This window comes from Drosophila albomicans, chromosome 3, assembly GCF_009650485.2.
Source record: "Drosophila albomicans strain 15112-1751.03 chromosome 3, ASM965048v2, whole genome shotgun sequence".
In the NCBI taxonomy this organism is placed as follows: Eukaryota; Metazoa; Arthropoda; class Insecta; order Diptera; family Drosophilidae; genus Drosophila; species Drosophila albomicans.
Window position 1 is genome coordinate 9,079,765 of NC_047629.2, and position 14,412 is coordinate 9,094,176.

General features: G+C 38.2%; 1 protein-coding gene across 2 annotated transcripts in view; it reads left to right on the forward strand.

Annotated features, from left to right (window-relative positions):
• The first annotated feature begins 4,234 nt into the window (after window positions 1–4,234).
• The window catches only part of LOC117567939 (uncharacterized), a 52,045-nt gene continuing 41,867 nt past the window's right edge, over window positions 4,235–14,412 (forward strand). Inside the window, exon 1 of one of the 2 annotated variants that reach the window (XM_052004498.1) lies at window positions 4,235–5,085. In XM_052004498.1, coding sequence (XP_051860458.1) covers window positions 4,797–5,085 — 289 coding nt within the window. In that variant the 5' untranslated portion in view covers window positions 4,235–4,796. The remainder of the gene's footprint in view (window positions 5,086–14,412) is intronic. The other variant, XM_034248230.2, reaches the window with a different exon arrangement.

A 14,412-nucleotide genomic window follows, 5' to 3' on the forward strand; every position in this document is an offset into this window, starting at 1 on the left:
AACCATACTTCATCTTGTCAGCCATATTAATAATAAGCATGCGAATCATTAATTTGAAATTCATCGCTGGATTTAGGCTAGACCACTGGGCGTATGATTAATATATGAACAAACACTTAATGCTATTTCGGCAAACTATTCAGCAAACGAATCATATATCATGTCGCTGCTAATTCAATTATATCTAGCGACTTTTTGTGTCGCCAAGCGAAGGCAACGCAAATCAACACTAAAATGTGTCACGGCACAGCGAATGGAGGTGTCATCAGAAATGTTTCTGTGAGTATATTCATTTTTTTCCCCAGCAAAAAGAAAAGAAACAAGAATCAAGGGAGAGAGCTGAATGTGCTTCACTAGCCATCTTAATGAATTAAATTTAAATGCCAAATTAATCCTAGAGTGGATTGCCAAAAGTTAGGGAAGCGGTAAAACGAGTGAGGGCATTTCTTGTGGACTTTAAAAAGTTTTTGGGAGCCAACATTTTATTTGGTTGGAGAAGCATAAACTGGCTTTGGGCGTTGACTTTGTTTGGCTTTGTGCATAACCTGCTGGAGCTGTTTTCCGCTAGCCTAAAGCCACACGGCCAAATCCGGCACTTTAAAACATAAATTCACATAGCATACGTACATATATAGTAGAATTTGTTGGTCTGCTGTCAATTTGTGCAGTCCCGAAAAGTTGTTGCGCGCCGTTGAACTTCAGACAAAAAGGACGCGAAAACTTTCCACTTGGCAGATGTCCCAAGGGATAGAGGGGGCACAACAACATACACCAGGACACCAGCACACCAGCACACACATACACATAAGCGGAGGGGACTGCTTCCTGCCATTTCGTAGGCCGAGAGTTCACAGCAAACACACGACGTATACGTAATATGGTTTGGCACGTTCCACGCTCCTGTGCTTCCTTCTTTAAAAACGGCAAGCAAGCACACAAAAATCGAAATGCTGCCCAGATCAGAAGGCAGAGCCGAAACAAAGCTTCGAGTATTTTTATCTTTTTGGCCAAAATAATGACTTTGCATTTCGGCGGCCAAATGATGCGCAAACTTGAAACAGCTTCCTGCGTCCCTCGCCTTACCAATTATGGCGAAGGCCATAAGAGTCGGGACAACATCGTTGTCTGTCACTTTATCAACCTCAGAAAGGGTTTTGCGTCTCGCAGAGAGCATTTGTCATGCCTCTCTCCCCGACGAGGCACAACCAAAAGTATTCCTACTCCTCCAGTCCGAGGCGAGGCGACAAGTATCCTTGCATTTTCCTTGGAAATGTTTTGTGCCGCTATCTCGCGTCTTAAAATGAACGTTGACATCAGCGACGCAATGTTTTGTAGTTCATTTTGGTTGTGTTTTGGTTGCTCCTTCCCCCTCCTCTCTTCTTTGGGGGCGTCTTGTGGAATGTTCGAATTCACGCATTACATTCAATTCTCACTTCCTTCAGTCTGCTTCCGCATGCACTGCGAATGCGACAGCTGACAGCATTTGTTCGCTTAAGAGTTGCTTGATTTCTACTCGCTTGACTCGGTTTACCAACCTTACAGGGTATGCCAGCTGTCGAGTAAAGTTCTCATTTGCTGACTGCTCAAATGCAGCTACAAGCACAGATAAGAGCTGCAGTTGTCGTCAGAGACTTAAATTAAGTTTTAAGTCCTTTGTGTTGGAAACTTTGGTAATAGAGTTTTGCTGAAACGCAGCTGAAATGATTTATTTGCTTTATGCAATATTTTTAATTGTGAACCACAAGCGAGAGGCATTTAGCGAACATTTTCCCAGATGTCGGCTGTTTTTTTTAAGTGCGGAAATATTTTTGCATAATTGTTAAATATTTGCCGTGTGCGCATACAGGGTGACTCGTTTTTATATTCACATTTGAATAGCTGCGGTCGTAATTTCAGTGTCACTTTTGATTAGACTTTTGCCAACCGAAGCCAACACACGTTACCTTTTTTAAGGACAGGAAATTTACTTAAAGTATTTACATATGCAGTCGCATCTTTACGATTATTTGCTGCTTTTTGCGGCAGTCAACTAGGCAGACATTTGGCTTTATGATAACGACACCCTGTGACTGTGGCCTCAACTGCGGCTGTGGTTGGGATGCTTGTGGGTAGGGATGACAAAAGGGAGGAGGGGAAAAACAATAAGAGCAGACCAATTCATTTCTGAGTGACTCACACACACACACACGCACTTCTATATACGAACATGTATTTAAAGGAACCCAAACACACTCACACACACAAATATACATTATTATATGTACAAAGCAAACTCCCAAAAGGAAGCCCAAAAAAGAGGAGCGAAAAAACTAGTTGAAAAAGTATAACAGAAATAAAAGGTTGGCGAAACGCAGCATTGTGGCAAAAAGCGTAGCAGAAAATACAACAAAAAAAGGCAAAACTAGTTAGCTACTTACGTATGTATATGAGTTGTGCTTGGGGCAAACAAAAAAAGAAAATGCAAAAAGCAAAAGGCAAACGCAAAAGATAACAGAAGGACTTTCCATTGATATTTTGACGGTAAGTTTTTTATTTGGCTTTTTCTTCTGTGTTCACAGCTCGCTACACGCAAAGGTACAGCAAATGTATGTGTGTGTGTGTGTATATGTGTGAGTGTGTTAAAGTTGGTGCGTGCAGACATCCTGAAGGATGATGATGCCATTGCCATTGCCTTAGCAACTCTACAGCAACGGCTGCTGCTCTTTCTCTTCTTTTGACGCCAATTCTGACTCCAGCTCTGACACCAACTCTGCTTCGGCGGCTTTGTGGTTCCGTGTAGTCTGCATTCGTAAATATGTATGCGTGTGTGTGTGCGTTTGTGTGTGTGTGTTCGTGTTGACTGTCGGCTTTGCCTGTCGCTTTGTTTATTTGCCAACAACTGTGCAGAGCCAAAAGCCGAGAAACAACAACATGCAAAATGGCATACAGCAGCTGATGTTGCTGCCCTGCCTCTCTGCTACGCTCTCTTTTTCCCCTCTGCCTCTCTCTCTCTCTCTCTCTCTCTCTTTATTTTTGGTTCTCTTTCATTGTGGATAGCCCGACTCAAAGGCACACTGGAACACAACTAGTGGAAAGTGGAAAGTAAACATAAGAAAAGTTAAGAACATTGAAGAATAATATTGAAGACCATGACATTAATTATATATTTCATCAATATGTAATAATGTTAATAGATGAAAACTAAATAATGTAATTTAAATTAAAAACGAATAAAAATATCTAAGAAAATTCAGATAAATACTTAAATAATATATTTTTTTTTGTATGGGTTTGTTAACACATTTATTATTATAGCTCGGATTTCTATGCATTGATATTTATCTCAATTTATATGAATATAGTGATCAGAAAAAACACAAGAAAGATTTTTTTCTATAAAAGGAATTCAGACTTCCCAGTTCGATTTTGTGTCTGAATCGAAAACGTGTACAAAAACAAATAATTTTTCACTCTGTATTTAACTTGAATTTCCTTCAACTAAATGTGTAATACATAATATCCAAAATTACTCGACACCTCAAAAAGTTTCGATTCGTAGCTCGTAGCAGAATGGAAAATTTGGACTCAATGGTCTTTCCTAGACGAAAATATTCTAAAAACTTATATTTAAGGGGATACGCATAGTCAAAAATATCACATCTTGTGCTTTACTCCTTGGGCTATTATTGATCATACTTTATTTTGTTTTTTTTCGTTTTTCCATTATGCTACGAGCGATGAAACAAAACTTTAATAGGTGTAATTTTGAGCATATTAAACATATTACAAATAAATTTAAACTAGTATGTCAACAAAACTTGAAAATGGAAAATACGGCTTGAAACATTATTATTAATAATTTACTGCGCATTATTGATTTTAAAATACTAAATTTATTCATTTTTATTTATTTATTGTTATTATTAATAATGTAGATTAAAAACGATTTTTTTTCATGTACTTCTTTTTATGCAGATAAATTTGTCATTTCAAACGCTTACCCAGTGTGCAACCAACGAAATGAGAAAGCGGAATGTGGCTCTCTCACACGGATACGGAGTTTTTGTTCTCTCGATTTCTGGGGCTCCTTTCCGCTAGTTGTTGACTGCCGGCAGACGACAACGCTGACGTTGCTGCCTCTGCTTTTGCCTCTGTCTCTGCCTCTGCCTCTGTCGCCGTCGCTGTCTCTGCTCCTGTTGAGCCCAGCTCCTGCAGGATAACAGCCAGAATGTGAGTCTTAGTCTAAACGCGCCGCTTGCGTTTGTCAGTTGTGCCTGAGCTTGTGCCAGTGTCAGTCAGTCAAGAGCTTTACGTTCCAAGTTTCGAATTCGCACTCCCAACAAACAATACGATTAAAACACAATAATAATAAATAATACAACAATAATAAATAAAGCTGGCTGATTAATTTAGTGGTTGTGAACCTTTTTGTAGTTCTTTTCGAAACGTACAAAAAATAATTCCAAAATAAATAACAAAATAAAAACAAGAATAAATTGTATTTTTGTAATAGACTTTCACAACAGAAAAGGTTTCACCCAACAAAGCCACAATCAAAGTGCAAATAACAAACTCAAACAAAGTACATAAAAAAGTTATTGTGCATGTGTGTGCAAGTGTGTGTGTGTGCGTGAAGAAACGGGAGTGTGTGTATGAGTGACATTGTTGTTGTTGCTGTAGCAATTGATTAAACAACAGCTAGTGCCTAGTCTGGTTACCTAGGCCAACTCGAAGCACAGAGACCAAGCAACAGAGTCTAAGCCAACAACAAGAAGAAGACAGAAGACAGATAGACAGACAGAAAGAGAGACTCAACAATGGGCTGCAACACAAGTCAGGAGCTGAAAACAAAGGATGGCGCCGCCATCGATGCGGTCAGCAACGGCGAACCGGAGCCAAGTGCTCCGCAATTGGAGCTGGCGGATGGCGGCGGATCAAAATCCTCCTCAAACAATCATACAAATCACGCCAAATCAAATTCAATTATCTCCAATGGCGATGCGAAGTCGACGGCAGCGACGGCGACGGCGACAGCAACAAATGGCCTCGACCGTTCGTGCGATAAGACGGAAATCACAGAACTCAATGACGATGTCGAGGACGAAGGTAAGACCGATAACTTCAGATGCCCAGCGAATAGAATCATTCATGTTAAGCATTGTGTGTGTGTGAGTGTATTTTGTATGGCTACCTTCATTATTATTTATTATGGTTGTGCACTATGTGTGTCACATCTTTATCCCAGTAGCTCTCTCTGTCTCTCTCTCTTTCTCTGGCATTCTAATCCAATAACGTGTTTAATGGCCTCGCAAATATATATTGCCTCACATACTATAAGTACGAGTAGTGGGAATACGGATTGGGAATTTGTTCGCCTGACTTCAATATGCGCAATACACACACTATACGGAAGATTACACATTCAGCATTCCTCGGCATGGCCTTTTACGACTTCTGTATGGCAAATTTGTGCAGCACTTAACTGCGTTAAGTAGCCGCACTGTTGCCACTGTCCTTGATCTGACCGAGAGCAAGACTTGCGGCCATGTTTCGCTGCTGCTGTTATCTAATAAGCGCTGCATAAATATCTTTATGGCATCGCTAAGAGCATGGCATAAATATATTATTAACATGGCGCATAAATTCATTGCATATTATTTTTTGATGCTTTTGTCGTGTTGAAACCATAAATATGCTGCCTATTTATACGCACAAAGGTGCTTTCCACTTCCACAATTCCTTTCAACCTGCTTTCATGTTAATTTCACCGCGGGGAATCAGCAAAAGTTTTCATAATTCTGGCAAATGAAGTATGCAATATATTTTTTGGCAGAAACACATCAACGCTGAACTTTTGACTTAAATTATAATATACTCCGTCCATCTCACTCGCTCAATCTATATCGCTGACTCGTGTTGTTGCAACCACAGTTATTTTTGGAACAAACGAACGAACAAAAACAACTTTTGCGGTTTGTTTGCCTCGAAATAATGGAAATAAAATTTTGAGCGCGCGAGTTGGAAGCACACAAAAATAAAAGTGCAGAGCTCAAAAGTATGACTCATAAATTACCGGGACGTGTTTTCCCACGTGACAAATGCAGTCGACGTCGCTCCCGTTCGTTCGCTATTTGGATTGGCTCCCACTGCTGTGCCACCTCATTCCCTATACTCCCAACTCCCTCTCTTCATCTCCATCTCCAGCCCCAACTCCAACGCCCACAACTTTCAGATAAATTGCGCAGCGACACTTTATCAGCGACCGTAAAGCGTTGGCGAGAACGACAAGGACGACAAAAAGGACCACAGGTTCCATGGTATCCTGGTCTTGTGTTAATACCACAAATTATGATTATTGCTTAGCATTTTTGTTGTCCTGTGTTGTGTGTACTCTGCCCCCTCCCCTCGCCAACAGTCGTTGCTTTTAATTTGCTAAACATTTTCATGCGTGCGTTGGCGGATTTCAATTTCCCCTCCGACTCCTCCTCCTACTCCGACTCCTCTTTTTTATGGTGGCCCAGCTGTATATTGCCATAAAAATAAATATTATAAATGGGTAGAATTTGCTTGGCTGCGCTAATTAGGGCTTGATTCATTCTTTGATGTGCTTTGGTTTAAAAGTATTTTGTTTATAATTTCGGTGCTTTCTAAAGCGCAATTACATTAAACAACTTTTGCCCTTGTGCAACACATTGAAATACTTTAAAGTAGCTATTTACTATTGGACTAAAAATTGTACTTTTAGCATACATATTTGGGATTTAATAAAACGAGGTTATATTACGATAAGCATGAAATATTTATAGCTCATCTTAGACACATATTGATAGAATTTTATTACGATTGCAACTAGTTTCAGCTAAGCGAAATACACATAAAAATGTTATAAAGCTAAGGGCAAAAAATGATTTGGGTAATAAAAGGTTAGAATACTCGCAATTTAAGCGAAATTTCTGCTAAAATTGTTTCTTTGTCTTGCGTTAAATTTTATTTGCAATATGCCAAATTTAATGTTTCCCCAATTTTTTTTTATAGTTCCCCGTTAAGTTTTAAGATGTTGTTTTTGGGGCCTGCAGTTCTCATCTTTGGATTTCTGTTTTTGATACGCCGCCAGCAACATAAAAAAGGGGCAACTGGCAAAAGGAATAAAAACAGCACAAAAAAAAAACAAGAAAGCTACAGTCGAGTGTGCTCGACTGTGCGATACTCGCTACCCTTTGGAAATAAAAGAAAAATAGTGCGGTATTTTAAAATATACGAGTTTTGAAATACATTAAAATAATATACCGCAAAAATACTAAAAATATACCAAAGGTAATATTTGGTATATTTTTAGTACTACATTCAAACAATTCAGAAAGCTATAATCGAGTGTGCTTGACTATGAGATACCCATTGTGAATAAAAGTATTTTAAAATATACTGAACCATTGCAAAACAATACCTAAAATATACCAAAGGTTAAATATACCAATATTTTTAGTACTACATTCAAACAACAAAGATTTGAGATACCCGCTAAAGCAAAACAGTGCGGAATTAATTTTAAAATATACTAAATTAATACACCACAAACATACCCAAAATATACAAAAGACAACATTTGGTATATTGATGAAGTACTACATTCAAAATATTTAATAGAGTACAAAATATACCAGATTGTCAGCCAAAGTAACTAAGTCCTGTATAAGATATTGTTTTTCACCATACAAAAGAATTTCTTAAATTAGACGAACATGGCTATATCAACCAAGCTGTTGAAGATGATCAAGATATATACTTTATAGGGTCGAAGATGATTCTTCTGTTTGTTCCATGCATTTCCTGGAGACACAAATTTATAATACCCTTCTACCCCATGGGTAGCGGGTATAAAAAAAAACTACCATACAAATGGCCTTTGAGTCGTCGTCGTCCTGGGCGTCTCTTTATGGTCTGCCTTCATCTGTGAGCTGTGCCAAGAAAACAGAATTCATATTATAAACACGTAGTCAGACTCAACACATTCTGAGCATGTTTGCGTTTTTTCTTTTTGCGTCTCTTGGCTGCAAATCAAAATAAATTAAAAAATGCGCTGCCAACAAGCATCCGAATCAGGAGAAGCAGCAGACGGCGGCAAAAACTACAATCAGCAGTTGGAGTTTATTCAACCCGGACAAACTAGGGAAATTGTCTCGCATTATCAACTAATTAATAAATGCTGATGATAAATCATAGATGGACTCTTGTCTTATCTTTACGACTAGGCCGCTCCCCAAGTGGAAGCCCTCTCATTACCTGGCCAGCGAGGCGTGGTCGTACAGAAATTACACAAATTAGCAATAAAGTTGTCAACTCATGCGAAAATCTACACGACATACAAAACGAAGCAAGACAACACACGCACACCTTAAAAAAAAGAGAGAAGGCGCACGTACAAAAATCCTAAATAAATAAGCATCCCAAAAGCGGAAAGTACAATAAAACACTTTGCCTAGTGCTAAGCCATCGTAAAGTATCTCTGAGCTGCTTTTGTGCTAATGTCAAATGCAAATAGAAGAACGACAGACAGAGAGCGAGAGAGTGAGAGAGAGAGAGTCGTTGTTCTTGTTGTTGTAAATGAACAATTAAGCCATTTCTAAGTGCTGGCAGATTGTATCAACAGCAGCGTATGCTCACGAATTTCTTATACTCTCATGTTTAATGGCTCAACTTCGCATAAAAGACAAGATAATACTTGTGAGGTTTTCAATACAATTAATCTCGATGCAAACCTTGAGAAATGACAACGACTTGGATATACTCTAAAGATGAAATTTGCTAAAATTTCATTCAAATTTAAGTGCACCTTTTGTTCAGTGTAGTGTATAAATGCTGAGGGCGCCAGGGCACAAAAGCACATTATATGATTTTTGTTGTTGCCCCGCAAAAGCGCTTAAAAGTAGGCAACACAAAATGGTGGTGGAGGCAGTTCCTGGGGCGTATGCTTAATATTTTGGGCTTATCATAGATATTTGCATAATTTTAATTAAAACTGAACTGAAACCCGAATACTTTGAGTTTTGGTCAAAGCTTTTGAGCTCCAAAAGCGCTTTCAATTAGTTCGATCCGAACACACAAATACGCAACGCGTCTTCTCTCTCTTGCCCATTTCCATTTCCATTTCCATTTCCGTTTCCGGTGTAAGTTAGTTGGTTGTGTGTGTGTGTTTGCTGCTTGTTAATTATGTTTCTGCTGTGACAGGACAGAGCTGAGCAAATGTATGCCTAATTGAGAGTAAATAGGGCGTTTTGCTTGCTCCCGACAACCATTTGATTTATTGGTTGCCTAATGCTTTTCATTTGATATTTTGTTTGCTTTGGCACCCAGCGCTGAGGTGTGGCAATCTCACATGCGACTCGCCAACGCGTTCACTGTCATTGTGTGGACGTGTTTTATGTGTTCGCAGCTCACTTCGTTGATTTGCGTGGCAGTTGCCTGGCTAATTAGAGCACACTTAAAGGAGTGGGCTCTCTTCTACTTCTTCTTCTTCTGGATTCAAATGAATTTTGCGCTAACTGGATAGAAATTGAAACTGGGATGCACGACTTTAAATTACCTAGGAATTAAAGAGTTTATTTCGAACATGCATTTTTAAAAGTTAGATTAGCATAATATATTGAACACTTTGCATCTCGATCATTCTATGTTGGTAACTTTTAAGACTAGAATATTTGATCTTAAGAAGATGATTTGATAAATCATCTTCAGTAGTAAATCGTTTTATTACAATAAGTTAGATGAAATACTTTATAATTGCTCAGTTTGCATCTCATTCTTTTATCATATTAATGTAATTATTTCATTGTTGATTGCTGATCAGGATTGAGACCATGTTAAAAGACTAAAACATACCTCGCCTATTAAATCGCTTAAGACCTACATAAATTCTACTTTACATGAATTGTTTCCTCAGTATCAGGCCAGAATATTTTATTGATGATGAAAAGTGTTCTTATACGTACATATATCCTCTCTCATTCTTTAAACATTGATGAAACTTTACATCCCGATCATCCTTTCTTTTAATCTGATGACTTCATGAGATTGCTGTTTTTAGCTCATCTTTTAGCATGTAATCAGCTTACGTATTAGTAAAAGCAAAGAAATAAAGAGCTTACTTAACAAAGACTCTCTAATAAATATGATGGCCGAAATTACATTAGCTAATCAACAGTCGCAGTCACTTTGCGTTTTCTTCTGTGTTTACTTAGTGCGTTGTCCAATCAGTTCGCCATTGTCTTTCTCCTACATTGTGTTCGCTTCGGCCACATGGTGAGCTACAAATTGGTGGCCGTAAATTTTTAGGAGCAGACAATGAAAAAAAAGAAGAAGAGTGGAGACGAGGCATTGAAAAACAAATTTAGCGACTCCACACGGGACTATTCACAGCTCGTTTGGTCATGGAATAGCACATGGCAAGCAGCCATAACAATATTACGTATACGGCAGGGTGAACCCTTGTGTGGGCATTTATTTTAATTTGGCTTAAAAGGTGCGTCCGTCTGCGACGCTAAAAATAGGCGCGCAACGGCCTTGCCCAAAAAAATTATGAAAGCCAAACGATGAGCCACACTGTGGAAGGAGTAAATGCTGCATATTAACATGGAAGAAATGCATAAAGCATGAAAATACTCACTCCTAGTGAAAAATTGGACACCAGAGTGGCATTAAAGCGTCGGACAAATACCAGAAATGCGTGCCAGAATGTTATTTGATATTTTTGCCTCCGACTGTGTGAGTCTCTGACTCTGGAATTGAGAATACTCGTAACTGGCGCCACGCACAAATTATGCATATCTTTATGTACACAATAAATGTCGACAGCGGTCGCAGTCGCAGGCGATGTGGGGCGTGGCTGGTCTTTCAGCTGTGCCATTAACAGAACGCGTCGAGTCCATTCGTTGTCCGTTCGCACTTTGTGATCAAAATGGCTTTTGAAAGCGTGCAAAAACATTTTCTGAGCGCACAATTTGCGACGCGTTAACAAACGGAAATGATAAATTGACAGTTTTGTTAGTTATGCCCGAGGGATTTCCGTTTGCTCCATTGCTCCATTGCCGCATTTAGCATTTCCCGTCTTAGTTACGCTTCTTTTACATCGCTTCCTTTCGTCACTTTTCAGTCATTCTGCTTGCTTCTTCCTTTACATTTCCGTATTGACTGCGAACATCTGATGAACTGTTTAACAAATAAATATAACAACAGAAGCCATTAGCTGAGAATGACAGACGAACTAAGAGGAGTCCAGGCGAGGAAGCTCGAATGCGAATTTTTTTCTTATACCCTCCACCTATAGGATAGAAGGGTATTATAACTTTGTTGGCATCTTCTTGATCAACCCCGCAAATAGAAATAAAACCAATACTAATTTCAAATCTAGATTTTTGGCTTATTTAATATATGTAGTTGTTATCAGATTAAAATTTTAAAAATTTTACAATTATCTTATCTTAGCTTTGGTTGACGATATCGTTATGTTTATCTATTGTATATTTTAAATTTGGTAGTACATCGATATACCAAATATTTATTTGGGTACATTAATTTGGTATATTTAAGCAATAACGGATGGAGATGTCGGAGCTTAATAAGCAATAAAACCATCTGCAGCTGTCGAGTTTTAAATGATTTGGTTGACTTTATACTATACATTTTTCTTGATAGAATATTTTATAAGTACTGGTACATAGATATACCAAATAAATATTTCGATATATTTATTTGGTATATGTATTTGAACAAAAATGTCTGTAACTGTCAGGTCTTTATTACTTTATTTGATAATCTGATATATTCGGTACTCTATGGTATATTTTGCGTGTGATAGTACATTAATATACCGAATATAACATTTGGTAATTATTAATTTGGTATATTTGAACAATAACGACTGCAGTTGTATATATTTTGTACTCTATGGAATATTTTGAATTATATCGAAATAATTCAAATATAGCTTTCGATATATTTAATACCCTTGCTGTAAGTGGAAATGGATACCGGCTATCTCATAGTCGAGCACACTCGTCTGTGGATTTCTTAGATGTTTTTGCTTATTTTGTGCTGTTAAAGAACAGAAGATGAAAAACAAACTCCCACACATACTCGTACATATAGTATATACTAAAGATTTGCGACTAATGGACAATGCCATGGTCATGGGTAATGGAATGGGAATGGGAATGAGCGTAGCTTGACTTGATTGTTGATGCTGCTGCTGGGGAATTGATGAAAGTTCAATGGAAAGCAAGCGAAGCAATTTAATTACGTAAGTAATTCCGCTGAACAAGAAAAAGATTAAGAACTTTACATATTCTTAAAGATTGTGATGAAATTCTTAGTGGAATTCTAAAATCAATTGAATATTATTTCTGATATCTGTATAGCCATCGCTTATGACTGCTCCTAAATTCCTTAGATTGCAAATATGCTAGGATTGAGCACAAATATGTCAACTGGCACAAATCAAATATGTTTTGCCCTCCTTTCTTCTTCTTCTAGCATTTGTCGGTTGGTTATGAATTTATTATTGAGCTATTGATATGCCTCACATTATTTATGATGTCTATCAGCGGAGACGATGTCTAACACTGGCTGCCGCTTATGTCTGGCATTTGTCACTTTGAAGAAAATATATGCGCATATATTAGTAAATACCGCCGGCGTCCTTGCCACATCGATATCTGCCACATGGAGGCATATCACTATTTTGCAAATTTATCAGAGACACCAGCAGCCTAACTGTGAATAATTGGCTGTGATTATTTATTATCGGTCTGACGCACGCTTTTCAATGAAATATTCAAGGCGATTCCCACAAATCGTTTGCGGTGTTTAATGGTTTATGAATTTGTTGTTTTTCGATATTTTTGTTAAGTGCAGCAAAACGATGACAATAAAATTTAAATATCAACATTTTGTTATCTGTTTTCATGGCTCATGGCCATTGGAATGGAAACCGACATTGAGCTGAGTCACACAGTTTGGGGCTCTAGGGCAAAAATGTTGTACAAATAAGAATGGCAAAGCATTAATCATCAACGAAAAGGAGTCACGTCAAAATAAAAAGAAGCGGAATATTTTGCGGGGTATTCTTTTAATATTAATGGAAAAATAAATAACTTAAAGGTAGCTCCACAAATAAAGCAATGTTAATAGGCCAAGGTTTCGTAAAATATTGATAAACACTACACATAACTTAGACCCTAAAGCAGTCGACAACATTGAGACACAATTCATGTTTCAAAGTATGTGTGTGTCTCTTTTGGGATTGTGTGTATGTGTGTCTTAATCAAACACACATAACACAAAAGCTAATTGCACAAAGCCATATCCAAAGCCATAGCTAACAAGCATTTTCTCTTCCGCCCAACAAAATGTGACACTGCCAGCAGCAGCAGCAGCCAAAGAGGCGACCAATAAAGTGGCATCCATTGTTATACGCAGAGAGATGATAATGGATATTACGCACCATAAAGAGGAAATTTAATTAAAAAGTGTGTACTTAACAGCATAACACCGACACCGACAACGACATCGACATCGAGACCGTGCTAACTAAGCTCCAGCAGCATTGGCAGGCAATCAATAAAATGTTGGGGAAATGGTTGGGGTTGAGGGTATATAGCATATTACGTATACGTCATGTTTGAACAGCAATGGCAGTTGAGCTGTTGCTTCCGCTCCATAAAAATACAGCCGCCAATAAAAAAACAAAGCGCAAACAAAACAAAACAAAACAGAAGCAAAACGAAAACAATACTTATAAAGTGGTGCAAAGAAGTCAAAACATAACAGTCTCGGGGTTGAGTTGCCGCTAACTTTTCTTGACAAACAAAAGCGGAAATTGATTGTATTACAACAACCAGAGGAAGCAGCGCTAGTTGGCAGCATGAACTCGCTACACATATATGTATGTGTATGTGTATGTGTGTATATGTATGTAGTTGTAGTGTACTGTTTTTACTTGGGACTCCAGGACAATAAACTTGGCGCCGGCTTCCATTATTTTTCGCTTCGTTTTTGTTTTGCTTTTGTGTGTGTGTGTGTGTGTTTGTTTCCTTTTGCATAACATTCTTTATGAAATTAACTTGATTATGTTTTTGTTGGCACTGAAATTCGGCCATAATTGCGCACCCAGGTCGTAACTTTTTCGTGCTGATTAAAAGTTTAGCCAGCCAGGCGGCAACTCTTTGCCAATGGCAAACAAGTTGAGGCAGCCACCAAAGCGCCGAAGCGACGTCTGACAGACGTCTAACTTTTAGCAGACTTTGCTTAGCATGCAAACGTGTGTCTGCTGCGGAACACAAAAGAAGTCTTGGGATGCTGACACACTCGCAGTGCATATCAATGAGGCATGTTATTGAAAATTAACAGCTTCTGGTTGTAACTCTATTACTTTACATATAT